The 27,407-nt window shown below is 46.4% G+C and overlaps 2 protein-coding genes across 8 annotated transcripts in view; both read left to right on the top strand.

Annotated features, from left to right (window-relative positions):
- Positions 1-9,853, top strand: part of C12H1orf50 (chromosome 12 C1orf50 homolog) — a 12,516-nt gene extending 2,663 nt beyond the window's left edge. Inside the window, exons 3-6 of one of the 6 annotated variants that reach the window (XR_010117689.1) lie at positions 3,622-3,708; positions 4,796-4,927; positions 5,267-5,537; positions 9,517-9,853. Coding sequence is in view for 3 of the 6 variants with exons in the window: in XM_055255449.2 (XP_055111424.1) it covers positions 3,622-3,708; positions 4,796-4,927; positions 5,267-5,452 (405 nt within the window). In the remaining 3 variants the exon portion in view is untranslated. Of the gene's footprint in view, positions 1-3,621; positions 3,709-4,795; positions 4,928-5,266 lie in introns of all 6 variants that reach the window. The other 5 variants (XR_010117690.1, XR_010117691.1, XM_055255449.2 and 2 more) reach the window with 5 other exon arrangements.
- TMEM269 (transmembrane protein 269) lies at positions 9,520-27,407 on the top strand. Of its 2 annotated transcripts, XM_055255448.2 has the most exons (8): positions 9,520-9,659; positions 10,824-10,886; positions 12,769-13,207; positions 17,617-17,755; positions 21,261-21,358; positions 22,433-22,576; positions 23,209-23,409; positions 27,191-27,407. In XM_055255448.2, exons 3-8 carry the CDS (start codon positions 13,180-13,182, stop codon positions 27,316-27,318), a joined length of 738 nt encoding a protein of 245 aa, XP_055111423.1. In that variant the 5' UTR covers positions 9,520-9,659; positions 10,824-10,886; positions 12,769-13,179; the 3' UTR covers positions 27,319-27,407. The 2 variants fall into 2 exon arrangements, with proteins under 2 accessions (XP_055111423.1, XP_063483826.1); XM_063627756.1 differs by lacking the exon at positions 10,824-10,886 and having other exon boundaries at positions 9,560-9,659; positions 12,769-12,943; positions 23,194-23,409.

Raw genomic sequence — 27,407 nt, 5'->3', positions numbered from 1 at the left:
ATTTTGGAATCTGACCTGTGTTCAGATCCTTTGCCGTTTATTATCTGTGAAACCTTGGACAGGTTGCCTCATGTCTGTGAGTCTTAATTGCTAAAATGAGAAAGTGAGGTTATCATCTCCAACTTCATAAAGGTGTTGTGAGAAGTAAATGAGATGAATGTAAAGGGCCTCAGAGTAGTTGAAGCCAGGGTTAGTGCTTAGTAGTTGTAGGTACTGTTCCCTTCCTTTCTTTTTTATGAGGCTCTTTTGTTTTTAAGTTGTTCATGAAATATTTTGCATTTTTTTGTGTTTTTTGTTTCTTTTTTCCTCAGCCCAATCCATATTTTGCATTTTATATTAACTCTTCAAAATATAAATTCAAATTTTGTTTATGAGATTTACTGCTAGCACCTTAAGAAAAGGGAGGGTTATTATAAGGCCACCCCTAACCTGGAACTACCTTAGCTCTAGAAATACCTACTCTCTCCTTGGCCATATATGGCTCCTCCTTTCTTTCTTTTTTTTTTTTGAGATAGAGTTTCGCTCTTGTTGCCCAGGCTGGAGTGCAATGGCGCCATCTTGGCTCACCACAACCTCCGCCTACCGAGTTCAAGCAATTCTCCTGCCTCAGCCTCCCAAGTAGCTGGGATTATAGACATGTGCCACCATGCCTGGCTAATTTTGTATTTTTAGTAGAGACAGGGTATCTCCATGTTGGTCAGGCTGGTTTCAAACTCCCGACCTCAGGTGATCCACCCGCCACAGCCTCCCAAAGTGCTGGGATTACAGGTGTGAGCCACCATGCCTTTCATTCTTGGAACAAAACGCAAATTCTTTTACCAAGGGCTACAAGACTGCACAATCTGGTCTCTGCTCTCTTTTTAAACCCTGTTCTACACATTGCCCATCACTAACTACTCTTCAGCTGCACTGGCCTCAAATGCCTGCGAACTTTTTTTTTCCAGCTTTTTGCATGGTCGGTCTTCTCCTTTCATTTAGACCCAAGTCAAATGTTACATCCTTAGTGAGGCCTTCTTGTCTGAAGAAGACCGTACCCTACCCCATCCAAATGACAGTATTATTAAATTGAATTCAAATACCTCTAGGCTACATATACTTTCCAATTCCTCACCACTCCCTATTATTAAACTTCATAAAAATGAAGTAGCTTTTTTACTTAACTCATGTGTTATCTTTAACCTGCTTCTACGACATAATTGTGGTTATTTCCTTCATAATAGGGCATTGTTATGAGTACATATAATTATATTAGCTTTAATCATCTTTACTTTTTGGTATCTATTACTCACTGGAGCTGTGCTTTAGGTAGCCGCTAGCAACATTATGTCTGTTAAGCACTTGTGTTATGTTGTTAGTGTGGCTGAGGAACCGAATTTTGTATTTTATTTGATTTTAATTAATTTGAATTTTAAAAACCTGATAATTACTTCAATTATTGGAACTCAAGTATATTAGAACAATTTGAGTATGTGAATCAACTTTTTCACATATAAATTTTATTAAGTTTAAATACAGATGAAGTATTTCTGTTGAAAATTTAGCATCCAAATTGAGATGTGCTGTGAGTACAAAATAAACACTATATTTTGAAGGCTTAATATCAAATGCAAAATATGGATTATACTGAGAAGGACCAAAAAAAGAAACAAAAACAAACAAAAAATGCAAAGTATTTCATTAACAACTTACAAATAGTGATTACATGTTAAAATGAAAATGTTTTTGATATATTAGTTTAAGTAAAATGTATTAGCTGAGCACGGTGGCTCATGCCTGTAATCCCAGCACTTTGGGAGGCTAAGGCAGCATATCACTTGAGGCCAGGAGTTTTGGCAAACATGGCAAAACCCCATCTCTACTAAAAATACAGAAATTAGTGGGGCATGGTGACGCATGCTTGTGGTCCCAGCTACTCAGGAGGCTGAGGTGCGAGATTCGCTTGAACCCGGGAGGTGGAGGTTGCAGTGAGCCACTGCACCACTGCACTCCAGCCTCTGTGACAGAGCGAGACTCTGCCTCAAAAAAAAAAAAAGTATTGTTAAAATTAATTTACTATTAACGTGGCTACTAGAAAATTTAAAATTTTATATGCGACTTGCCTCATATTTCTGTTGAACAGTATTAGACTTGACTTGCCATCTTGACAGAGGCAGGGACTTCTCTTTCCTGTTTGCCAGTACACCCAGTGCCTGGTGTGGTGTCTGACACACAGTAGCTGCCTAATATACATCTGTGGGACAGATAAATGACTCAGTTTACTTGTATGGTTTCTGTTCCCTCATAACACTGGTTTATACCTGAACTTTGCCTTAAGACTCCTCAACTAACCAGCAAATTCTCTTTAATATTTCTTAGTTCAAGTTCTAGTTTAATCTCCTCATTTCTTTACCTTAATTGTGTATAATCAGCTTTTCTTAAAAGTAAGGTGGAAGTTTTTGACAGATTTCTATTGCCTGAGTGGTAATCCTTCCCAGCACATGAATTCGTCACATTAGTCTCTCCTAGCTTTGAGAATTTGATCTATTTTAAGAAATAACCTGGCTGGGCTCAGTGGCTCACTCCTGTAATCTTAGACCTTTGGGAGGCCGAGGTGGGCGGATCACCTGAGGTCAGAAGTTCGAGACCAGCCTGGACGACATGGTGAAACCCCGCCTCTACTAAAAATACAAAAATTAGCTGGGCATGGTGGCGGGCACCTGTAATCCCAGCTACTCGGGAGGCTGAGGTTAGAGAATTACTTGACTCCAGGAGGCGGAAGTTGCAGTGAGCCGAGATTGCACCATTGCACTCCAGCCTGGACAATAAGAACGAAAACTGTCTGAAAAAAAAAAAAAAAAAATTTCCATTGCCTTCAGTTGCACTTTGTGGCACATGACAGGCAGTCTTGTGTGTACATTATAACTCTGTTTCAGGTCCACATCATAATGCAGTCTTTTAAAATACGTTTTCAGTAATAATTAGAAATGCACATATAAGTTAAAATTTAAGTAGTTGTGATGTAAATAACGGAGGAAACGGTCAGATTAACGCATACTTTCTCAGTTCTGGGGGTGTGGGGGTCACACAGAAAAACCCAAATACTTTCTATGTGTATCTAGATTTCTACCTTAGCAGATGATAAGGGCCAGATCACAAGTGTCTTTTAATTATTTAAAATCCATCCCTGATTTCACAAGTGTTTAAACATGAGAAAATGGAGACCTGAGAAATGTGTGGTGTTTGTTAGGTAAAGAGCAGGAGGAAAAATGGATTGGTTGGAGGAGAGGATATATTCAGTATATTTCGTAGCAGGAGAGAGAGAGAGAGAGAGAATGAGAGAGAAGGCATGTTGGAGAACCAAAGAAGTTCAGTGTAACTGCAGTTCATAGTGAAGGGGTAGAAAGCTGTGGGAAATAGAAGAGAGCACTTAACTCTGTGGTGGAGTCATGTCAGGGTGGCCTTCTCATGACAGTGCTATCTGAGTGGGGCTTCGGATGAGTGGGAGGCTATGGGGCAGTGGCGAGAATGGGAAAAATATTTTAGGCAGAAGCAAAATATTAACATAACCCTGGGATCAAGATAAGAACATCATAGAAGTCTTCTCCTCTTTCAACCCACAGTTTAGTTTTTTTTCACCTGTAGGCTGATGAATTCATCCGAGCAAATGCCACCAACAAGCTGACAGTCATAGCTGAGCAAATCCAGCATTTGCAAGAACAAGCCAGGAAGGTAAGGAATGACTGTTAGACAGGCTTTCATCTTCTTTCTTTAGTTCTCAGGACTGGCTGAACTTGTTTATAATCATTATGACTTTTTATGTCTTTAATACCTCCTAGAAATGTAGAGGTGTTGAGTAAAATAGAAAAATAAGTTTAAGAGGTTAAGTATAAGTTTTTGTTTGTTTGTTTCTTTGTTTTTGAGACAAGAGTTTTGCTCTTGTTGCCCAGGCTGGAGTGCAGTGGCATGGTCTCAGCTCACTGCAGCCTCCACCTCCCAGGTTCAAGCGATTCTCCTGTCTCAGCCTCCCAAGTAGCTGGGATTACAAGTGCCCGCCACCACACCTGGCTAACTTTTGTATTTTTAGTAGAGATGGGGTTTCGCCATGTTGGCCAGGCCTGTCTTGAACTCCTGACCTCAGGTGATCTGCCTGCCTCAGCCTCCCTTGTTTTGTTTTTTCCAGGAGAAGGTTTCATGAGGTAAAGCATTTTAACAGGGGAATATGTTTTCATTTATAAAAGAAATGTACTTAGCACAGAAAAATAGGAAAGAAACTTAAAAACTACCCAGGGTCATCAATGCTCAACATTTTGAAATATTTTTGTTTTTGAGATAGGGTATCACTGTATCACCCAGGCTGGACTGCAGTGGTGCAGTCTCGGCTCACTGCAACCTCTGCCCCCTGGGCTCAAGTGATCCGCTAGCCTCAGCCTCCCAAGTAGTTGGGAGTACAGGCATATGCCACCACACCTGGCTAAGTTTTTGTATATTTAGTAGAGACAGGGTTTTGCCATGTTGCCCAAGCTGGTCTCCTGAACTCAAGTGATCCGCCTGCCATGGCCTTCCAAAGTGCTAGGATTACAGGCATGAATCACTGTGCCTGGCTTAAAATATAATTTTTCTAAAGGCATCTTTACAGCATAGCATCATAGTCTAATTTTTGTTTCTTCAGAATAATCTGGATCTCAGAAGTGATTCATTGCTATGGGGGAGCAAGATCCTAAGCATTGAATGGTTTCCAAATTTTAATTGGATGATCACCAAATGTGAGTGCCTGTTATCTCCAATACCTAATTTGTTACGTATCTGTGATTCATAGGTACTGGAGGATGCTCACAGAGATGCCAACCTGCACCATGTAGCTTGTAATATAGTGAAAAAACCTGGCAACATTTACTACCTCTATAAACGGGAGAGTGGTCAGCAGTATTTTTCCATCATTTCTCCAAAGGTAAGAACTACATTGTTTGTCCAAAAATCCACTCCAGCCTCTGAGAAATTCTTGGTATATGTGTGAAAATGTAGACATGTGGATTGGTATATGGTTTCTTAGAAAATTGGGGGTGATGTGAGCCCAGACATGACTCTAAAAAATGTACCTGTGCTTAAATTATTTCACTCATTTTCTTGATTAAGGGAGGGATCTGATGTGTAAGGTAACTGCTTTCCAAAGGTTGTTCTGACTGGTATGAAGTGAAAAGCCAAAAAAGAGATTGTGGCATGATTAGGAAATGAGCTCAGTTTGTTTACAACCCACCCTGATGGGAACTGCCTCCTTTGCCTTCTCTAGGAATGGGGGACAAGTTGTCCACATGACTTCCTTGGTGCCTACAAACTACAGCATGACTTGTCCTGGACTCCGTATGAGGACATTGAGAAGCAAGATGCTAAAATCGGCATGATGGACAAGTTGCTAAGCCAGTCAGTGGCCCTGCCTCCATGCACTGAACCCAACTTCCAGGGACTGACTCACTGAGAGTGGGCTCTGACAAACAGCTCTCACAGTACCTGGCTGTCAACTTCCTTGTTGCCCCCATTGTTGCCTTGAGAATTGAGGACATGTAGGTGAATCACAAACTTCTTGGAAAGAGACCCTGTGTGAATGTAAATGCTGTCATTATGACTTTTAATTGGGATGGTAATAATCATTGAGACAGAGTCACTGTCTTTCAGGATCCTCTTTGGACCACAGATACCCAAGTCAGGCAGTTTCAGAGTATTGGCCAATGTACTTTCCTTCTTCCTCTCCATCACTTCTTCCCTTAAGTTAAAGTGTTAGAGAAGACCTTCTTCCCATAAAAAGGTTGGTGGATAGTTTTCCAGAGAGAACCGTTTTTTTTTTTTTTTTTTTTTTAATATAACTGGTGGTATTTAACATTGGGGTTGAGGCTGTCTCACAGGTCGTGCAACTCCAGTTTAAAATTCATCTGGGAACGAGAATGTTGGGTAATGGAGGGTGATTTAAAAAAAAAAAAACAACAACGACAACAAAAAAACACTTGGCTTAGCTGGACCAGAGAGTTGTGATTCTGGGATTTCTGTGCTGTTGATGAGGTTTGTCTTGCCCCTTTTGCTCTCTCTGCCTTGCTAGAGTGACTAAGAATCTGAGGCAGCAAAGGCCAGGTTTGGGGAGAGTCAACTTTGAAACTCACAAATTTTAGACTTGGAAGAGACATTAGATGCTGCCACTAATCATTATAGAATCCACTGTGTAGTCTCCCAAGGAGGAGATCCCAGGCTCAGCCACCTGCAGCAGAACAAACCCACTTAAATGGCTACTTAAACTGTGGAAGAGAGTTAAGGCAGTAGAGTGAGAAACAAGCAGAACAGCCAAATTGTTGACTGTGAGTTAACTCAGATTGAAATTCATTTTGACCAGAATTATTCAAGAACTTAACAGGGTTTTGGCAAAATTACTGTAGTTCTTATTCTAACTAGGCTTTTGTAGGACTCTACCTTCTTTCTTGTCTGTTTGGTGGAATTAGCTAAGTTTATGGAATATTTAGCATGGCTATAATCTATTGCAATATGCTGTAAAAGGAGGGAGAGATGTGTACTTGAACTGACAATTGGCCAAATTTCTCTCTGGAAATGGATGTTCCTGATGCTGATGTGCTTGGTAATACCCTCCCCCGCCCCCTTCCCCCCCATTCATGATCTTTCCTCATAAACTGCATTTCTTGTGAGCTGTAAATGGTCCACCTAAGGCCTAGCACAGGATGGGGCTAGAATGTAACAAGCTCACTCAGATGATACTTGGTTGCTCAGTTCACATGGGAATGCTCTTTGGACTCAGCTGCAGAGGTCTTTTGCTGAGGTGCTGCAGAGCCGGAGGGAAGAGACATTAGTGGTACAGTAGTGGATTCTGACTACAGAAAGTTTACCAGGTTTTCAGAAGGTTCTGACCTGCATGATGATGACACATTTTGAATAGGTGCTTTATTAGTTACAGATAAACAAATTACTACGAACTTAATGGTTTAAAGCAACACCTATTTATTTCAGAGCTTACAGGTTAGGAGTTCAGGCACCATTTCATTGGGTCCTCTGCTTCATGGTTTCTCTGAAACCCTGTAAGGCTGAAATCAAGTTATTGGTCAGGGCTGTTCTCATCTGAAGGCCTGACTGGGGAAGGATCTGCTTCTAAGCTCACTTGTATTGTTAGCAGAATTTCTTTTCTTTCTTTTTTTTTTTTTTGAGACAGAGAGTCTCACTGTGTTGCCAGGCCTGAGTGCAGTGGCTCAATCTCAGCTTACCGCACCCTCTGCCTCCTAGTTCAAGTGATTCTCCTGCCTCAGCCTCCCGAGTAGCTGAGATTACAGGCACACGCCACCATGCCCAGCTAATTTTTTTATTTTTAGTAGAGACAGGGTTTCATCATGTTGGCCAGGAGGGTCTCTATCTCTTGACCTTATGATCCACCTGCCTCAGCCTCCCAAAGTGCTGGCGTTTGAGCCACTATACCTGGCTTGTTGGCAGAATTTCAGTTCCTCAAGGGTTGCTGGCTTCAGGGTTTCCACTAGCTGACTGTTGGCTGGAGGTTGCCCTCACTTCCTTGCCACACGAGCCTCTATAACATGGCAGCTTTCTTAAGCAAAGTAAACAAGGATTAGAGGCTGCTAGCCAGATGGAAGTTACAGTCTCATGTAGCCTGATCACAGAAGTGACATTTCATCACCTTTGCTGTAATCTGTTGGTTGGAAGCAAGTCACTAGGCCAGCCCATGCTCAAGGGAGGGAGTTATACAAAGGCATGTATACCAGAAGGCAGACATCACTGAATCATTGAACAGATCCTAGAATCTATCTGCCACAGTGCTCAGTTGAGAAGAAGAAAGGAAAATTCTAGGTAAAAAAGGCAATATTACAAAGTGGTTAAGTGTGATGGTATCAAAGTCACAGATCTGCATTTGACTCTCAACTCTGACAAGACAGCCTCCCAGCTGGCATCCCTGCTTCCCCCTCTATCCCTTCTCCAATCCATTCTGCATGCAGTCATCAGCTTGATCATTTGAAAATGCAAATCTCCCTCACTCTTGACATTTCCTAACCTCAGGAGTGGGAGAGCAGTGATTGAAAAGAGAGAAACTTCCTTCCATTCAGTAAGATGTCCTCCCTGCACTGACCACCAAGGGGTGTCATTGCTCTTTCCTGGTTAAGCCAGTTACCACACTTGGGAAGGGCTAGTGGCAATGTGAGGTGATTTGGGGCACCTCAGAATGCGAAACTAGGACCCAGTGATTATATACAGTAATCACTTTTCATTTACCCATCTATCTGTTCACCTGATAATTTCATTAGTTTTAAGTACCTTCTAGGTTCCAGGTTCTGGTGAATAATAGAGCTGAATAAGAAATCACGATTTCCAAGGAGCTCACAGTATAGTAGGGAAGGAAACAAGTTAACAATTACAAGATGCTCTAAGAAGGGGTGTGATAGAGGTATGCATGGAATACTGTGGAGCTCCGGGGAGGGGTTCCTTATTGAGCTTGGAGAATTTGGGAAGACTCTTGGAGGAGCTGATGCCTGCTTGGTGTTGAAAACCATACAAGGAAGAACTTTCTGGAGGCTCCAATTGCCCTTTCATAGGAAGTTTGTCTTTTAGGGGTTGGGGTGAGGTTCATTTTGGGATGGAGTTTATTTGTGAATGAAGAAAGTGACATCCATTTAAGCCATATCAATCAAAGCAGTCCTGGCAATGAGGAGGGGTGCAGTGAGATATGTCCTGGCTAGAAAATCCTTGTGTCTAAAAGCTAGGAGATAGATGAAGACAGGGAGGAAAAAACATTCCAGACAAAAAATAACATGGAAGGGACATTGACCAGAATTGATACGACATTTGGGGAATCGCAGGCAGTTAAACAGGAGAATGTGGACTGGGGACTATGGGAGAAGAACTAATGGAAGGATTTGGGGAGGTTGCTAATATTGGCAGCAGAGGCTGGGTAGAGGGAAGACAGGAGCTTCCATCCCTAATCAAGGCAAGGGATGATGGGAGTCTGAATTAAATAGTGGTAGAATGAGAGGGCCTGTATTTCACCAATTACAAGGTGTACTTCCCACCCCCCCTACATTTTGGTGTCTGTCAAACTTGGACACTTCTAAAAGTCAGTGGCATGTCACAGTTTAAGTGGCATTTTTTCTTTCTTAAAGCTACATAAAAGAATCATAAAAAGCCGGGCGCAGTGGCTCACACCTGTAATCCCAGCACTTTGGGCGGCTGAGGCGGGCGGATCATGAGGTCAGGAGATGGAGACCATTCTGGCTAACATAGTGAAACCTCGTCTCTACTAAAAATACAAAAAATTAGCCAGGCGTGGTGGCGGGCACCTGTAGTCCCAGCTACTCGGGAGGCTGAGGCAGGAGAATGGCATGAACCCAGGAGGTGGAGCTTGCAGTGAGCGGCGATCGCGCCACTGCACTCCAGCCTGGGTGACAGAGCGAGACTCCATCTCAAAAAAAAACAAAACAAAAAACTACAAGCCAGATCACAACACCTCTGTTAAGAAAAAAATCCCAGAATTTCTCATTTCTTCCCTAGATTCTGTGTGATCTGCCACTCTCAGGACTCAGCATGTTCCTGCTTTGCTGATCTTGCTGTTCTTCCCACACACCAAGCTCACTGCTGCTCATTTACATTTGCTGCCTCATCTGCTTGGAGCATGGCCTCCAAGATCTTTGCAGGTTTGTGTCTTCTCATTCTTTAGGTCCCTGCTGAAATACCACTTCCCCGATGACCCTATCAGAAATACCAGCCCTTCTCACATTAAAGTGGTTCTGATTCTGCTTTGTTTTCCACAGCACTTAGCACAACCAGAAATGATTTATGTTTTGCTTCTGTTTATAAGTTCTGTGATTATAAGTTCTGTGAGGACAGAGACTGTCTTTGTCTTGTTTACTGCTGTCTCTAGCATCTAAAATAGTGCCTGGTGCATGATAAATACTCTTAATAATGAATAAGTGGGCCAGGCATGGTAGCTCATGCCTGTAATCCCAGCACTTTGGGAGGCCAAGGCAGGCAGATTACTTGAGGTCAGGAGTTCAAGACCAGCCTGGCCACCATGGTGAAACCCCCATCTCTACTAAAAATATAAAAATCAGTTGAGTGTGGTGGCGGGCACCTGTAATCCCAGCTACTCAGGAGGCTGAGGCCCGAGAATTGCTTGAACCTGGGAGGCAGAGGTTGCAGTGAACCGAGATTGTGCCACTGCACTGTAGCCTGGGCGACAGAGTGAGACTCCATCTCGAAAAAAAAAAAAAAGAATAAATCAATGGATGGACATCTGTAGCTCTGCAACTATATCCTGCAAAGGATCCAAGTCAATGCAGTTAATAGAAATATAATGTGAGCTACATGTGTGATCTAAATTTTTCCATTAGCTACATCAAAAAGTAAAAAGTGAAATTAACTTTAAGAATACATTTTATCACCGGGTGCAGTGGCTCATGCCTGTAATCTCAGCATTTTGGAACTCTGAGGCAGGAGGATCGCTTGAGCCTAAGAGTTCAAGACCAGCCTGGCCAACATAGGGAGATCTCATCTCTACAAAAAATGAAAACATTAGCCAGGCATGGTGGCATGTGCCTGTGGTCCCAGCTACTTGGGAGGCTGAGGTGGGAGGATTGCTTGAGCCCGGGAGGTCCAGGCTGCTTTGAGCCATGATCATGTCACTGCATTCCAGCGTGGGTGACAGAGTGAGACCCTGTCTCAAAAAAATAAATAAATACATTTTATCTAACCCAACATATCCAAACTATTAGCATTTCAACAAATTACTAAAAAATAATTATCGTACATTCTTTTTTAAACTAAGCATTCAAACTTTGGTATGTATTTTATACTTACAGCACATCTCAATTCAGACTAGCCACCTTTCACATGTGGCTTCTGGCTACCATATTAGCACAAGCGTAAGTAGCCTCACTTACTGTTCCTGTTCTGTACTTCTGTGAGATCCCGAATGAGGGAAGCTAGAAACTTCTGTTTAGGGGGGTATCTTTCTCAGCTACCCTGCTTCCTTCCCCTCTCCTGAAGGAAACTTTGGGGATGTCCGGGCTAATAGATGTATGATCATATCCTTAGATTAATAATGCTAATAATTGAGCTTCTACTCTCTGCCAAGCATATAATCTCATTTAATTTTGACAACAATCCCATTTTACAGATTAGTAAACAGGTTCAGAAAAAGTAACTTGTGCCGGGCGCGGTGGCTTACGCTTGTAATCCCAGCACTTTGGGAGGCCGAGGCGGGCGGATCACGAGGTCAGGAGATCGAGACCACGGTGAAACCCCGTCTCTACTAAAAATACAAAAAAATTAGCCGGGCGTGGTGGCGGGCGCCTGTAGTCCCAGCTACTCGGAGAGGCTGAGGCTGGAGAATGGCATGAACCCGGGAGGCGGAGTTTGCAGTGAGCCGAGATTGTGCCACTGCACTCCAGCCTGGGTGACAGAGCAAGACTCCGTCTCAAAAAAAAAAAAAAAAAAAAAAAAGGTAACTTGTTCACATTTATATATCTGGTAAGTGTTAATGCTGGAATGTAAACTTGGTTTAAAGGTCAGCTGGTATAATCATTATGCTACAATTTTTAATTTGCCACTCTTTTTTTTTTTTCCCCGATATGGAGTCTCGCTTTGTTGCCCAGGCTGGAGTGCAGTGGTGCAATCTTGGCTCACTGCAGCCTCCGCCACCCAGGTTCAAGCATTCTTCTGCTTCAGCCTCCCGAGTAGCTGGGATTACAGGCACGCACTGCCACACCTGGCCAATTTTTTTTGTGTGTATTTTTAGTAGAGACAGGGTTTCACCATGTTGGCTAGGATGGTCTTGATCTCCTGACCTCGTGATCTGCCTGCCTCGGCCTCCCAAAATGCTGGGATTACAGGCGTGAGCCACCGTGCCCGGCTAATTTGCCACTTTAATGGGCCACATGGCAGGGAGCAATGAAGAGAAACACATGGATGATCAAAGGAAGCTGGCCTGACTCAGGCTGGGGTGTGTGGCAAACCTTTTGTTGCCTCCACCCGGTTTCTCACACACCCTAGGTCTGACTTTGGTATCGCTGTTTTCAGGTCTCAGCTCCACTAATTATTAATGGTGTATTCTTCAGTAGAATCAGCTGTCTGATCCCCTATTTCCTCTTCTGTAGGATGGGAATGCTAACACTAGCCTCAGGGTAGCTGAGAAGTTCCAGTGAGATGATGAGAATGTCTGTACAACATATAGCCCAGTACTTGCTGCGTGCTGTTCTCCTCAGAACATGCTGGGTCTTATACTCCTCTTTCCCGGGCTGGCTGCAAGGAGAGGCAAAGTGTCACTTGACCTCCTAGCTCCCTTGCCCTTTTATATTCTCCTGTGGGGTCCTCACAGTGATCCCTGCTCCAGTGTCGCTTCCGGTGGGCTGGTGAGGATGGGGCCCTATCTGAGAACCCGTGCCTGAAATCCTTACCCAATACCAAAAAGTTTCTTTCTGTGGCACTTTGTCAGCCCAACTGCCAAAGATAACTCACCTCTGAGATGCTCTTATCCCCTCCCTCTCGCTGCTCTCACCCCTGGGAGTCCATCTCACATGGGCTCCTGAGGGGGCTCCGTCTTCCCATCCCGTCTGTTGCTTACCTGCCTCCTGCCCTGCAGGATTGCAGATCCTTCCTCCACAATGCCTGCCAGGTTAGTCTTCCTGAAACAACCTGACCATGTCACCTCCCTACTGAAAAACTTTTCTTCAGGAATTGAGTCCAAATTCCTTAGCTTGTCATTCATCCAAATTGTATTCCTATGTGCCTATGCCCTTCTTATAGGCACAGCGAACAGTAGCGAAGCAAACGTACAAGCAGCCCTGCCCGCGTGCAGCTTACCTTCTAGGGGCCCAGCATCCCGGCACAGCCTCGCCTCCCCAGTGCACTTCCCGCCCCACTCCGGGCCTACGCGCCTGGGCTGCCGTCTCCACCACGAAGCCTTCCCAGCCTGGCCCAGGTAGAGGAGACGTCCCCTCCCCCGGGACTCCTCCATTCCCCACCGCCCCCACTATAAGACCTGGGCTCCCCTGGAAACAGGCCCTTCTCCCCGACTACAGACCCGCAACCCCTCCCCTGCTCTGGGGATTGTGAGCTAAGAGCTAGGGTGGGGGCGAGAGGCGCTCCTCGCCAGGGCTGGCCCCCTCCACCGCACAGGAAACGGGGCAGGAAGGCAGATCCCCATCTCATGTAGGAATGCCTTGTCCCCAGGGTGAGCCCCCAGGTGAGCCTCCGCGGCCTCGTAGAAGGGGCGAGAAGCGCCGATGCCCAGGTGCTGTCGGCCACCAGCCCGGCTCCTTCTTCCCGGTGTGGTCGCGGCTGGAGCCGGGCCTGGGCAGCCTCGGGACAGCCAGAGAGGGCCAGGGGACCACGTCCCGTCCCCAGAGGCCGGCCCTCCGTCGGAGGGTTTCCAGTCTCCAGGAAAGGAGCGGAGGCTGGGAGGGGAGAGGGTCTGTAACTGGCATGAGTGGCGTCGTCGCCGTGCCTGTGCCATGCGTGTCACCTGCTGGAGAGCTCCGCCTGGATGGTTTCACTCCGCGGAGGCGCCGCCCCGCCACTCCGTTAGAAACCTCAGAGCCATACTCAACTCTCCCCTCCTCTGCAGCCCCACTGCCACAGCCCCACTGCCACAGCCCTGCTTTTCTCCTCCTCACGTCCACCCTCTCCCCCCAACCCCCCGTCCCCCCGCGTCTCCTGGCCGGTTTCCTTTTCTGCTGTTTGTCCCCTCCAAGCCGCCCTGCGCTCCCTGCCCCTGTCTGACCAAGACTCTCCTCCCTTACGGAACACCACAGTGCCCGCCACGGGCTGCCACTCAAGGTCACATCCGCACGACCACCCCCGGCAGCCTACCTGCCAGTGTCATCTCCGGTCACCCCTCTCTCCCAGGATCCAGCCTCCTTATCGTGCTTCCACACCTGCGATTCATTCCCTGGGCCAAGAATGCCCCTCCTAATTCTTTGTTCATCCTTAGAGACCCTGATAAATGTCACCACAGGAGTGGAACTTCCCCTGCCCCACCCCAGACTTAGTCTCCCCACAACAGCTGGCACATCCCCTTGTTGAACATTACACTTGTCCCTACACACAGCTGCCTCCTCTACCAGACTCCGAGCTGCTGGAGGGTGTGGCCTGGCTGTTGTTCTTCTCCTCATCCCCACACACACAAGGCCTGGCACACAGCAGCCATCAGCAATAAATAAACAGCATTTTAAAAAATGAGTAAGTGGAAGATCATAAGAACTGGGTAGTTGCTGGGTATGCGGAAGGGGCTGGACTGTTGAGTGTTCATCTGAGGCTTCTTGGAGGCCACACTGGGCAGGGTTAGATGGAGGGTCAATAGATTTGGTGCAGCGAGAGGGCGTCAGGGAAGCCCCAGAGTGACCTGTGATGTTACTTTAACAAACACAGAACAACTTCTATTGTCAGGCCTCATACTGGGCACAGGGACCTAGGCCAGCACTCAAATTGCATTCCCTGTAGGAAAGCCAGTGTAGGCGGTGCCAAAACAGAGTGCCAAGTGTCACATGGTAAGCACAAAAAGACGAGACCATACAGATGAGGGGCACCTAATGTGCTCGGGGGGAATGTCAGAGGGGCTTCCTAAAGAGGAGCACCACCCAACCCAAGACCAAAGGGAGGTTCTGAGAAGGGTGGGGAGACTGAGAGGAAGCTGGGAGAGCTGAGCAGGGCTGGCATACCAAACGCAGGAGTTGAACTCCATCCTGAGGGCATTCAAGAAGCTGGGGAGTGACATCACCTGCAGGCTCGTGCTGTGCCAAGCCTCAGCCCTTGCCCCTCCTGGGAGCCTTCTCACCCCATGGCAGGCTGAGCCCCTTTTTGGTGCTCCCTTAGTAGCCCAGTCACCTCTTTTCTGTGCAGGGTTAGGTACTGTGGCTAAACTGTGTCCCTTGGTCTTAATCTTTTCTGTGTCCGAAGCACCAGGCACCACATCTTGCCCCTAGCCAAACATTTGCTGAATGAATGGGTAGTTCCTTATTTCTGTTGTCTTCTACAGCCCTTACTCTCAATTCCACATCCTTTCACACCTGGGACCCATGCATTCTGCTGCAAACAGCATTTAACTGGGAAAGAGGAGACCCAAATCAAATCCTGGCTCCACCATTTACTGGACAAGTCACTTAACTCTCCTCAAACCTCAGTTTCCCCATCTGTAAGATAAGGTACCACTATGAATAGTCTTAAGTCTCCACATGTATGCAAGAGACTCATTTTTTTGGATAGGTTGTAAACCCTGTGATGGCAGGGACCAAGGTTTCTACCAGCACCCAGCTCAGGCAGAGCATATAACCAGTGCAATGTTCAGTCCTCTTTGTCGGTAGACAGCAGAGCACAGGGGAAAGAACACTTAAGGCAAAATTGTAAGTTTTGTTCTGCCACTTCTGGTGTGACCTTGAGCTAGATTCTTCCCATCTCTGAGTCTTCCTTGCTTTACCTGGAAAGTAGGGATAAGAACCCTTGCCTGACAGTGCTCACAGGGCCAATGGAAATCCTAAATGTGAAAGTGGTTTGTGAATGGAGGAGATAATGAAAGAGATGATATAGTAGACAATTGACCATTAATTAAAAATTAACCAGTGTGAAGTAGCACAGAGGCAGTAGCAATGCTTGACAGCTGGTAGACAGACCCTGGGCACCTGCTAACTGGCTCTGAGCAGCAGACACTGGGATGTCTAATCTTGCTGGGGTCAGCCCAGAGACCCAGGAGAGACCACTGCAGCAGGTTCATGGGGAGGGAGTATGCAGCAAGTCCTTTGCCCCCTTCCCTTCCCTTCCCTTCCCAGATTTCCCTGGCTTGCATTGCTTCTTGTTTTAGATTTGGAGGGGCTCTGGCATAAGAAGGTCTTAGGAATCCCAATGGCTCTGGCCATGTAGCTACTGATCCCCTTTGGTGAGTGAGGCTGGCCCATGGAGGCAGTGAGCCCAGCAGTGCTGCCCTGATAAACTCTAGTCCCAAACTCCAAGTCAGCCCTCCCAGCTGCTGGCATCTTGGTGGCGGGTTTATGAGAAAGGACCATGGTTTGTCTCAGCTCTTGTCCAGACCAGATGGGCCTGGGGCTGAACAGAGGGGCTGGATGGAGGCAGAGCTGGAGGTGAGATTAATCCTCACCTCTGAAATGGGTGACGATTAAATGAGAAGACAGATCTGGGAACACCTTGAAACTTGTTTATTTTACTCAAGTGCAGGATCTATTTGTGGCTGGTAAGTTTGCCCCAACCAGTGGGGCTTCTCGGTTTTGGGGAAGAATGGGGCTCTTTCTCCAAGAGACTCAGTTTCACAAGCAGATTGAGTGTAAGGTGTACAAATGTGGCCTTAGAGTGAAAACAGAGACAAGACAGGCTGTGAAGATGGGCGGGGCCAGCCAATTCCCTGTTGTGGGAGAGACTGGGAGAGACTGGGAGCACTGTGGGGCCGGGCTGCACGGTCCCACACACACAGGGAGGCTGCTGCTGCCTCGCAGGCCTGGCCATTGAGCTCCCTCACTGCTACATCCCACACACCTCCTCCTGCTGAAATCTATGCCCCCAGCAGAAGAAACACCAGATTTAGAATCAAACAGATGAGATTTGTTTCTACTTACTGTGTGACTTTGAGCAAGTATCTTCCTTTCTTTTAACCGTAGTTTCCTCATTCATAAAATAGGGGAGAATTCTAGCACCATCTCCTGAGGTTGTCAGGATCTGAGAAGCAGACATGGGGATGGGAACATGGCGAAAAGATCTTTGTGAACTATTCAATGTTGTACACTTTTTTTTTTTTTTAGACAGAGTCTCGCTCGGTCACCAGGCTGGAGTGCAGTGGTGTGATCTTGGCTCACTGCAACCTCTGTCTCCTAGGTTCAAGCGATTCTCCTGCCTCAGCTTCCTGAGCAGCTGGGATTACAGGCATGCACCACCACACCCGGCTAATTTTTGTATTTTTAGTAGAGACAGGGTTTCAACATGTTGGCCAGGCTGGTCTCGAACTCCTGGCCTCAGATGATCCACTTGCCTCAGCTTCCCACAGTGCTGGGATTACAGGCATGAGCCACCATGTCCGGCTACACATTCATTTTTAATCTGTGGTCTCTTCCCTTGTGGGAAGTAGGCCTGCTGTTCTGACTGGGGCCTGTCAGAACCAGGACCTTGAGGCACCTCGGCTGCAGCCCTGTGCTTCAGAAGGAGTGAGCTTGGACTGTGGGACAACAGGGCTTCCTGGCACTACTTCTCTCTCAAACCAACCCTTCGTCAGTGACAAGGGCCCACCTCTCAGATGGGAGAAGGGCCCATATCCCCTGCATTCTGGGCCATGGGGCTCCAGGAGAGTCAGCATATGGACTGGAGGGATGTCTGCGCTGTGGGGCAAAGGTGCAGTCAGAGAGGGAGTAGAAACTACGCTTGTGTTGGTTCACCCACTCTGCTATTGAGCTTTCCCAAGATGCTGGATCCTCAGCACCTTTGTCTTCACCTCCTGAGTCTCCTTCATCTACCTCCTGTCTCCCTTAGTCCAGCCAGTGAAGCAGAATGTAGGGAGGGTGCCATTCTGGGATGAGATCTAGTGGAACGGGTCCCTGGGAGCCTCTTCTGGGACTCCTTAACCTTGGGAACCCTTTGCCCCTCTCTCTTGGGTCCCAGGTAAGGGTACCAGTTTCTTCTTGAGCCATGACCAGAGCCATTCCCAGATAAATGAGGTTTCCTGGAAGGATGTTACCAGTGCCTTATCTCTGGCCAACATGGTGCTGGGGCTCTTCTCCATCATCTTCAGCTTCAGCAGGTAGGTCTGGGGCCCAGCAAGCTCTTAGCCAAGAGCTGGAGCCAATGGCATGAGGGAAGGGGAGGGAGAGTTTAGAGAGCAGGCACTGAGGCACAGGAATCCACAGTGTACCCGGGGAAAGTGCAGTGGCTTAGGAGTCAAGGGGCCAAGGTCCCAGACTCAGCTGTGCCAGTTCATTCCAGCTATGGCAGAGTCTAGAATGGTTTTTATGAGAAAGTCAATAGATTCTGTTCTGGTGGCCCTTATGCAATCTTTGAGTAAGCCACAGTTCATATTTTCTAATTCTTAGATCATATGACCTGGCAGAATATTTGAAATTAGCACTGTTCTGGGAGGTCCAGGACATGTATATGTTCCCCCAAAATGTTGTAAGCAAATTCTATTTCTGTAAGTTGAATCCCATTTCACTGTTTTTGGGATGTCAGTCCTTTAAAGATAAATCCTTTATGATGCAGGTAACATCCTCCTAATCTACTTGATTGTCTGTAACCATCAGCAAGTGACTTCTGTTTGGATTTGTTTCTCATCCATAAAATAAGATGACTTTACCTGATGATGTTTAAGCTCCCTTCCAGCTGGAAATTTTTGTAATTCTCTAAGTCTTGGTTTTTGGAGTATAATACAATAGGGTAGGGTATACCTACAGCAGAAAATCTCTTTTTTAAAGAAACTTTTTCTTTTTTTTTTAGAGATGAGGTCTCACTATACTGCCCAGGCTGGTCTCAAACACCTGGGCTCCAGTGATCCACCTGCCTAGGCCTCCTAAAGTGCTGGGATTACAAGCGTGAGCCACTGTGCCTAGCCCAGAAAATTTCTATCTTCTTAGTTCAGCCTAATTATCTGGGAGTGTTGTTTTTATGCCATGATGGTGCCCTGAGTATTTTTATTTAGCTTCAGTTCCCTTTAGATACATAGGACTAGGTCTAAACAAAGGAAATGCTGTGGTTGTTTGGAGACAGCTGAGGTCTAGGTCAGGCCCTTTGCTACTTCTGGGCTGCCTAAGTATTGCAATTAGGGCCTCTCAGGGTAGGTTTGCTTGCAGCTGTGGTGGCAGCTTTTAGAGGGACCTGGGAGCATGTGCTGGGCAGAGGCACAGAATCAAGAATGTGGGGTCTGAAAGAGCTCATGGAAATCATTTAAAGCATCAGAATACATGAGACAAAAGTAACAGAACTGCAAGGACAAATTGATGAGTCTACTATCAAGGTTGGAAATTTCCACACCCCTCTATCAGAAACTGACAGATCCAGCAGGCAGAAAATCAGCAAAGACATAGTTGAAGTCAGCAACACTACTGGTCACCTAGATAAAATGGACATCTATAGAGTACTTCGTCCAACCATGCAGAGTATGCAGTCTTCTCAAACTCACTTGGACAGACCACATTCTGGGCCATAAAACATACCTTAACAAATTTAAAAGAAGTATACTCTTGGCTGGGCACAGTGACTCATGCTTGTAATCCCAGCACTTCGGGAAGTCGAGATGGGCGGATCACAAGGTCAGGAGATCGAGACCATCCTGGCTAACATGGTGAAACCACATCTCTACTAAAAATACAAAAAAAAAAAAAAAAAAAAAAAAAAATTAGCCGGGCATGGTGGCGGGCGCCTGTAGTCCCAGCTACTCGGGAGGCTGAGGCAGGAGAATGGCATGAACCCGGGAGGCGGGGCTTGCAGTGAGCCGAGATTGCACCACTGCACTCCAGCCTGGGCGACGAGCAAGACTCCGTCTCAGAAACAAAAAAGTATACTCTCAGACCACATGGAAATGAACTAGAAGTCAATAACAGAAAGATAGCTGAAAAATCCTGAAATATATGGAGATTAAACTACACACTTCTAAATGACACATGGATGAAAGAAGAAGTCTCATGAAACATTAAAAATGTTTTGAACTAAAAAAAATGAAAACACGATTTATCAAAACTTATAGGATGCAGGGAAAGCAGTGCTTTGCTTTGAGGGAAATTTATTGCATTGAATGCATATATTCAAAAAAAGAAAGACTTAAAATCCATAACTTAAGCTTTAACCTTAGGAAACTAGAAAAAGAAAAGCAAACTAAATCCAAAGTAAGCATAAAAAGTAAAAAGTAGCCGGGCGCGGTGGCTCAAGCCTGTAATCCCAGCACTTTGGGAGGCCGAGGCGGGCGGATCACGAGGCCAGGAGATCGAGACCATCCTGGCTAACACGGTGAAACCCCGTCTCTACTAAAAGTACAAAAAATTAGCCGGGCGCGGTGGCGAGCGCCTGTAGTCCCAGCTACTCGGGAGGCTGAGGCAGGAGAATGGCGTGAACCTGAGAGGCGGAGCTTGCAGTGAGCCGAGATTGCGCCACTGCACTCCAGCCTGGGTGACAGAGCAAGACTCCGTCTCAAAAAAAAAAAAAAAAAAAAAAAAGTAAAAAGTAAAAATTAGGCCGGGCGCAGTGACTCATGCCTGTAGTTCCAGCACTTTGGGAAGCTGAGGCCAGTGGATCACTTGAAGTCAGGAGTTCGAGACCAGCCTGGCCAACATGGTGAAACACCATCTCTACTAAAAAGACAAAAATTAGCCAGATGTGGTGGCACATGCCTGTAATCCCAGCTACTTAGGAGGCTGAGGCAGGGATGATCGCTTGAACCTGTGAGGTGGAGGTTGCAGTGAGTGGAGATCGCGCCACTGCACTCCAGCCTGGGCGACAGAGGGACTCCATCTCAAAAAATAAAATAAAAATTAGAGTGGCAATCAAAGAAATCGAAAACAAGAAATTAATAGAGAAAAATCAATGAAACCAAAAGTTGGTTCTTTGAGAAGATCAATAAAATCGATAAACCTCTAGCCAGGCTAACCAGGTTAAAAAAATGAAAAGACAGAAATTACCAATATCAGAAATGAAACAAGGGCCATTACTACTTATTCTACAGATATTAAAAGGATAATAAGAGAATGCCATGAACAACTCTATGCCCACAAATTTGATATCGTAGCTGAAAATAATCAATCCCTTAAAAGACATAAGTTACCAAAACTCACACAAGGAGAAACAGGTCATCTGAATAGGTTTGCATCTATTAAACAAATCATTTAGCATACACTCCTCATTTTACACATGGGGGAACAGACCTAGAGATGGGGTAGTGATTTACCTAAGAATTCATAGGGAGATGGTGGCAGAGGCTGGGCTAGAACCTAGGTCCCCTGTGCCATCAAAAATGCCTGGAAGTTAGAGTTGGAAGGGATCTTAGTGATGTTCTAGGGGGTTTGGGGCACCCCTTTAAGACTGTAGATTGAGTTTGTGAGGGATGTAGGCATGTGTGTGTGCATGTGTGGTGCGAAAAGCAGCATATATCAGAAAGGATGTGAGTGTGGGGGACATGAAGAGATGTGTGTATGTGTGCAAGTGTGGGAGGTGTGTAGGAAGTGTATTAGTGTGTACTAATATACTAATGGGGGGCGGGGGAGAGTCTCCAGTGGAAACTGCGAAAGTGCTTCCCTGTTTGGGCTTGCTGGCCTGCGCTTTAGGAAACACCACTATGCCTCCTGGATGCTCCTGGTCAGCTTCCTGTTAGACGTGGCAGTCAGGGCAATGACCAGCCACATAAACATCTGCTCCAAATTGGGTGAGTTCAGGCCCCTAATCCTTGCCCCCAGTAGCATCCATCTGGGGTCACCCCTTCATCTATCCTCTAACATCCCGCAGGCCTTCATCAGGCATCCACCCCTGTTCACACCCTCCTGAGAGCAGCAGCAGCAGCCCTGGAGCAGGAGTTCGGGAGCCCCGCGGTCCAGCTCCAGCTCCTCTGCTGGCTCACTTATTGACCTTTGGGCGGTCCTTGTCCTGGCTTTCAGTTTTCTCATCTGCCCTGCTTCCCTGTTCTGGGCCCATCCAGGTATTGGAGTGGAAGTGGGTAGGGGTGGGGTGAGAGGAGGTTGGCAGAGAGGAGATGAAAATTAAACCAGCAGAGCAGCTGGTTTAAAATACAGTAGAATGCTTCCATGTAAGATTTAGCTTGAGGCCGGGCGCGGTGGCTCACGCTTGTAATCCCAGCACTTTGGGCGGCCGAGGCGGGCGGATCACGAGGTCAGGAGATCGAGACCACGGTGAAACCCCGTCTCTACTAAAAATACAAAAAAAAATTAGCCGGGCATGGTGGCTGCCTTTGGGTTTAAGGGAATATTGTATCCCGGGTAGGGGAATACCCAAAGAGAGAGGGGCTTGCTTCATTTTGGTATCTTTAGAGCGCCTGTAGTCCCAGCTACTCGGAGAGGCTGAGGCAGGAGAATGGCGTGAACCCGGGAGGCGGAGCTTGCAGTGAGCCGAGATTGCGCCACTGCACTCCAGCCTGGGCGACAGAGCGAGACTCCGTCTCAAAAAAAAAAAAAAAAAAGATTTAGCTTGAAAAAAGTCCCACAGCTTATCAGTTTGTATCTGATCGTAGTCCAACCCTTGCATGTTAAGGGATGGGAAAACTAAGATCTGAGAGGGAAATACTTGCCCAAGGCCAGTGGCCAGCACAAGGCAGAGCCAGGAGGAGATCCAGATCTTTGATCTACAGACTGCCCCAGGGGAGCAGCTGTTGCTCTCTGGGGCTTCAGAATCCCTCTTGTCACTACCCCAGCTCCCCTACTAGATGGGGGTTAAGGCGCAAGATGTGGGAGTATAAGTTCTTCTAACCTTGGGCCCTCTGGGGCAGGAGCCGAGCTGAATGACTTTGCCGTCTTCACCACCTTCGGCTTGGCCTCCGCTCTGCTCCTAGGCGTGGATGGACTTCTGAGTGGGATCCTGGCCATCATCTATGTGTCAGCTGCTTCTTTCCACTTGTGCTTTTATTCACCTGGTGAGTGGAACCAAGGTTGCCTTAGAACAGAGGGCAGGGGAGCACAGAACAGGGGGCTGTCGGATGCCAGAAGCCTGGGGTGTAGTTACTCCTTTTTTGGAGCTCCTTTTCCTTCCTCCTTGCATGCCCCATGCCCCATGCCCACTGAGGCTGCAGGCTGCATTGGCAGAGCCCTGGGCTGGGAGGCAAGGGCCTTCGTTTCTTGGAGCAGCTGTGCCTCTTTCTCAATGCATGACCTGTGACCTTTGGATGGAGCACATTGATTCTTGGACTAGAACTGGAGGTTGTATTCCACTTCCTCACAACAGATGGAGAAACCATGATTCAGTGAGGGAAATTGTCTTGCCTAAGGTCACAAAGTGAGGGAGAGCAGATACAGCACAGGGCTTAGACTAGCAGGTCTCAAAGGACCCTTTCAGCAGAGACTTCCTAGGAGCCAGCGCACACCCTGGTCCTAGCTGGCTGCCATGCATCATCTTTGTGAATAAATGATTTTCAGCCTGCCACTGCCTTTGGGTTTAAGGGAATATTGTATCCCGGGTAGGGGAATACCCAAAGAGAGAGGGGCTTGCTTCATTTTGGTATCTTTAGAGCAGAGGGAAGCAGCTAATCTCCAGTGTTCTTCCTGGCAGGAGTCCCCTTCACATACAAGGGTCTACCCTGCCCCTATGCTTCCTGCATCTTGGCTTCCACCTCCCTTCTGACCAAAGGCAACAAGTTCATCCTCTGCTGCATGGCCTCACTCATGATTCTCTTCATGATGGACCAGAGCTACTATCCATATGACAAAATCCTGGAGTCTGAGAACTGGAAAAAATTGGTTTATATAGGAGGTGAGTGAAAATGTCACTATGGCCAGTTTGTTATCACTGTTGCTTATTGCCACTGTACCTCACCCCAGCATTTTTCTATCTCCCTTACTCTGCTTTATTTTTCCCCATAGAACTGATAATCATCTGACATATTTACTAGTTTTCTTATTGTCTATAAACACTAAACCTACCCCCAATAGAGGACTCTCTTTTATTCATGCTATTAATATAATCCCCAGTGCCTAGAAGTGTGTCAATCACATCGTAGATGCTCAGTATATACTTGCTAAATGTTAATAAGTTCAATAGAGATTTAGGAAGCACCCACCGTGTGCCAGGTACTGGAAATCAAATTGGTAAACTAGGCAAACAGTCCCTGCCTCTGAATCTAGAGCCTGATCACAGGGGAGACAGATATCAAACAAATAATGGCAGAAATATCTAGAAACATATAGTTTTACTGTATGTATTATGCAAGTGCAGGGTGCTCTGAGAGAGTGTCAGAGGGTGACCTACTTCAGGCCGGGATGATCTGAAGGGAAGAAAAGGATCCTTAAGCAGGTGTCACTTAAGTGAGACCTACAAGAGGAGTGGCCAGGTGGGGGTGGGGAGGCTCAGGAGGTTCAGGCAGAGGAACAGTATGTTGTGATGGCTTTGAGGCCACAGGGGCTGGACACATTAGTGGAGCAACGTGGCTGAAACTTGCTGAGACAGCCAGTGACGCAGACTGAGGCCATGAGGTGAACAGACCTGGCAGGATTTGGCATTTGATACCAAAGGCAAATGAGGAGCCTCTAAAGGGATTTATGCAGAGAAGTGGTAGGGCTGGAGCAGCAGTTTTCAATAATCGCTTTGACTGCAATGTGGAGAATAGATTGTAGGTCTGAGAATGTAAGGAGGAAAACAAACTTTTTCTTCAGATGAGAGGTGATGGTGGCAGTGGAGATAAAGAGAAGTGAATGGATTTGAGATAAATGTTGGAAATAGAACTGACCTTGAGGAAGGAGGAGGAGACATGGATGACTCTTAGGGTTGGGTTTGAAGTAACTGAGCACTGGGTTCCAGGCCCTGAGTTCCTGGTCACACTGGGGCCTTGCAGAAGTCTCCCTAGAGCTTCCCCTGATTTAGGGCTTCCTTCAAGGAATGTCAGTTTTTCTTCTCTTAAAATGTGCTCCTGTAAACAAAACAAACATCTATGGGGATGCAGAGTTCCTTCCATTATTCCCCTGTGAGTCCACTCTAGTTTATAGGGTCTTCAGTTTCATCCTGACCTTTCCCTTAAGGTTTATACCTTTTGTAACATTAGCACCAACAGCCCTGTCAAAGTTCCAGGCTCCTCCTACACCTTAGGTGGTAGAGGCAGAATGGTGGTGAGAAGCTTCTGGGTTTGGAAGCTTCTCAGGAAGTCCTGAGCCCAAGCTCTAACTCTAGCACATATTAGTTGAACTTGGGCTAATACCTCACTGTTTTGAGCTCAATTTTATTCATCTGTAAAACGAAGCCACTAATCCTTACTTTGCAGGATTTCTGAGATTAAATGAGATAATAAATATAAATCCTCTGGCACAGATGTGTCCATTTCTAGCCTCAACCTTCTCCTCCACCTCCCCTTCTCCTATCTCATAACAGTAGTATTGCTTAGTGTTCTTCGCTCCTGTAGATACTACTGACCCCCCTCTTCTCAAAATAAACCACATACTTGGCCTCAGCCTTCCTCAGATTGTCCTGCTGTGTGAGTAAGGGAGGAAACTGCACCTTACAGATATTGACAACAGTTAATACCAGAGCCCTACTGGGTAGATTTCAAAATGGCTTCTGTGGACATTCCTCTTATTTGGAGTGCAGCCAGTCGCCTTCTTAGACTGAGGTCCCTTCTACCCCACAGAGCTTCGTATGTCTGAGAACTGGCCTGTGTGACCAGCACTCTGAGACCTTTTATAGTATACTTTTTTTTTTAAAGAGAGTACCCCAATATCATACATATATGGTAGAGATGGGGTCTCACTCTTTTGTCCAGGCTGGTCTCAAATTCCTGGACTCAAGCAATTCTCCCACCTTGGCCTCCCAAAGTACTGAGATTACAGGCATGAGCCAACGCGCCAGCCATGTACTTTCCAAGACAACTCTGGTTTTCAGTATTGTCTTTTTGCCTCAACAGATCAATGACTATTCTTGAAATGCAGTATTCCAAAATGCCCATGCATATCCTTAACTGCTTCTTACTCTTAGAAGTGGTCTTCTATCAGATCGTATGTTCTGATTTCTCTTACAGGATACATGGTGATCATTCCCATGGAAATACCATTGGCTCATACTCTCTTTGTCCTCTTTTTGAGCTCCCTGAGGCAGTGTGTCTAGTTTTTAAGAGTCAAGCAGAAGTGGGTTTGAATCAGGACCTTGCACGGGTTACTTCTGTTTCTTCTTATGAAAAACAGACTTAGTTCTAAACCACGGGATTATTGTGAAGTGTAAATGAAAAAAATGTACACATCTAGCGGAATGTCTAGTGCAAAATAGATATTCCACAAACGTGAGTGCTCTTTTGCCTTTTGGTGGTGAATCTGAGACGCAAATTGCGTTGGGAGTCCCCAAGACCACCCCGAGAAGACTCACAGGACTCAGCTTGTTGTTGTACTCATGGCTAAGATTGATTTCAGCAAAAGGATGTAAAGCAAAATCAGCAAAGGGAAAAGGTGCATGGGACAAAGTTCGGGGGAAACCAGGTGCAAGCTTCAGAGAGTCCTCTCCCAGCAGTCACACGAGAGGCACTTAATTCCTCAGCACTGAATTGTGATAATACAATAAAGTGTTGGCTACCAGGGAAACTGATCAGAGACTCAGTTCCCAAGTTTTACTGGGGGATGGTCATGTCAGCACCCTGTGCCTACCATGTACCAAAATTCCAGACTCCCAGAAGGAAAGCAGATGTTACCACTGTGCTTATACGGACAGTCTAGGAACAGGGAGACACTCTTACCAGTTGGGGAAAGTTTTATGTTGGTCTAGGGAACTGTTTACTATTCAAGTTTCCAGGCATCAGCCCAGGGCCAGCCTTGCAAGAAGGCCTTTCTGAGGATAGCAGTCTCAGGCCTGCACGTGAACTCTTTTCTGCATACATATCATATTGCATTGGTCATTATCACATGTTAAATTTTTTTTTTTTTTTTTTTTTTTGAGACGGAGTCTCGCTCTGTCGCCCAGGCTGGAGTGCAGTGGCGCAATCTCGGCTCACTGCGAGCTCCACCTCCCGGGTTCACGCCATTCTCCTGCCTCAGCCTCTCCGAGTAGCTGGGACTACAGGCATCCGCCACCATGCCCGGCTAATTTTTTGTGTTTTTAGTAGAGATGGGGTTTCACCGTGGTCTCGATCTCCTCACCTCGTGATCCGCCCGCCTCGGCCTCCCAAAGTGCTGGGATTACAAGCGTGAGCCACCGCGCCCGGCCTATCACATGTTAAATTTAAAACAATGAGGACGATTTTTTTTTCCTAACAAGGGTTTTTGGTTTTTGTCTTGTTTTGTTTTGTTTTCCCTAACAAAGGCAATTCAGATTTATTATTGGCTGGAACTTCTGATGTGAATTTGACACAATGGAACCTGAGACTGCATTGGGCCATACTTCTCTAGTTACTTACCTGTCTCTGACTGAACTTGAAGACAGGGCTCCTGTCTCTTTTTGTTTGTTTCTTAAGCACTGTGGGTGAAAAATAAAGAATGGGAGGGTGGGGATGGGAGAGTAGAGGGTAGAAAGCATAGAAGACAGCTTCCTAGAAATTGAATGTCTGCACTTTTTCTTCTTCCAGGTGTCACCATGCTGTTTTTTTCCCCATTGTCTCTGTCTGCTTTTTACTGCCTGATGTGGTCGCTCTCGTACATCTTCTTTCCAGATGCTCTGTGGGGCAAGGCAGCCTGTCTTTCGCCACAGCACTGAGGAAGCTAAGCAGCTCTACCAGCTTCTGCCAGCCTCTGTGGGTTTGTGTCAGCATATTGGGTCAAGCCTGCACTAAAGCTTTGCATGTA

Source organism: Symphalangus syndactylus, chromosome 12, assembly GCF_028878055.3.
Source record: "Symphalangus syndactylus isolate Jambi chromosome 12, NHGRI_mSymSyn1-v2.1_pri, whole genome shotgun sequence".
Classification (NCBI taxonomy): Eukaryota; Metazoa; Chordata; class Mammalia; order Primates; family Hylobatidae; genus Symphalangus; species Symphalangus syndactylus.
The sequence above is the reverse complement of the archived record's forward strand: the minus strand, read 5'-3'. Positions and strand labels throughout refer to the sequence as shown.

Coding starts and splice junctions, on each gene's coding strand:
- TMEM269 (XM_055255448.2), top strand. CDS start 13,180: ATGCCTTGTCCCCAGGGTGAGCCCCCAG. Junction 17,756..21,260: donor ATCATCTTCAGCTTCAGCAG/GTAGGTCTGGGG, acceptor CCTGCGCTTTAG/GAAACACCACTATGCCTCCT. Junction 22,577..23,208: donor CTTGTGCTTTTATTCACCTG/GTGAGTGGAACC, acceptor TCTTCCTGGCAG/GAGTCCCCTTCACATACAAG.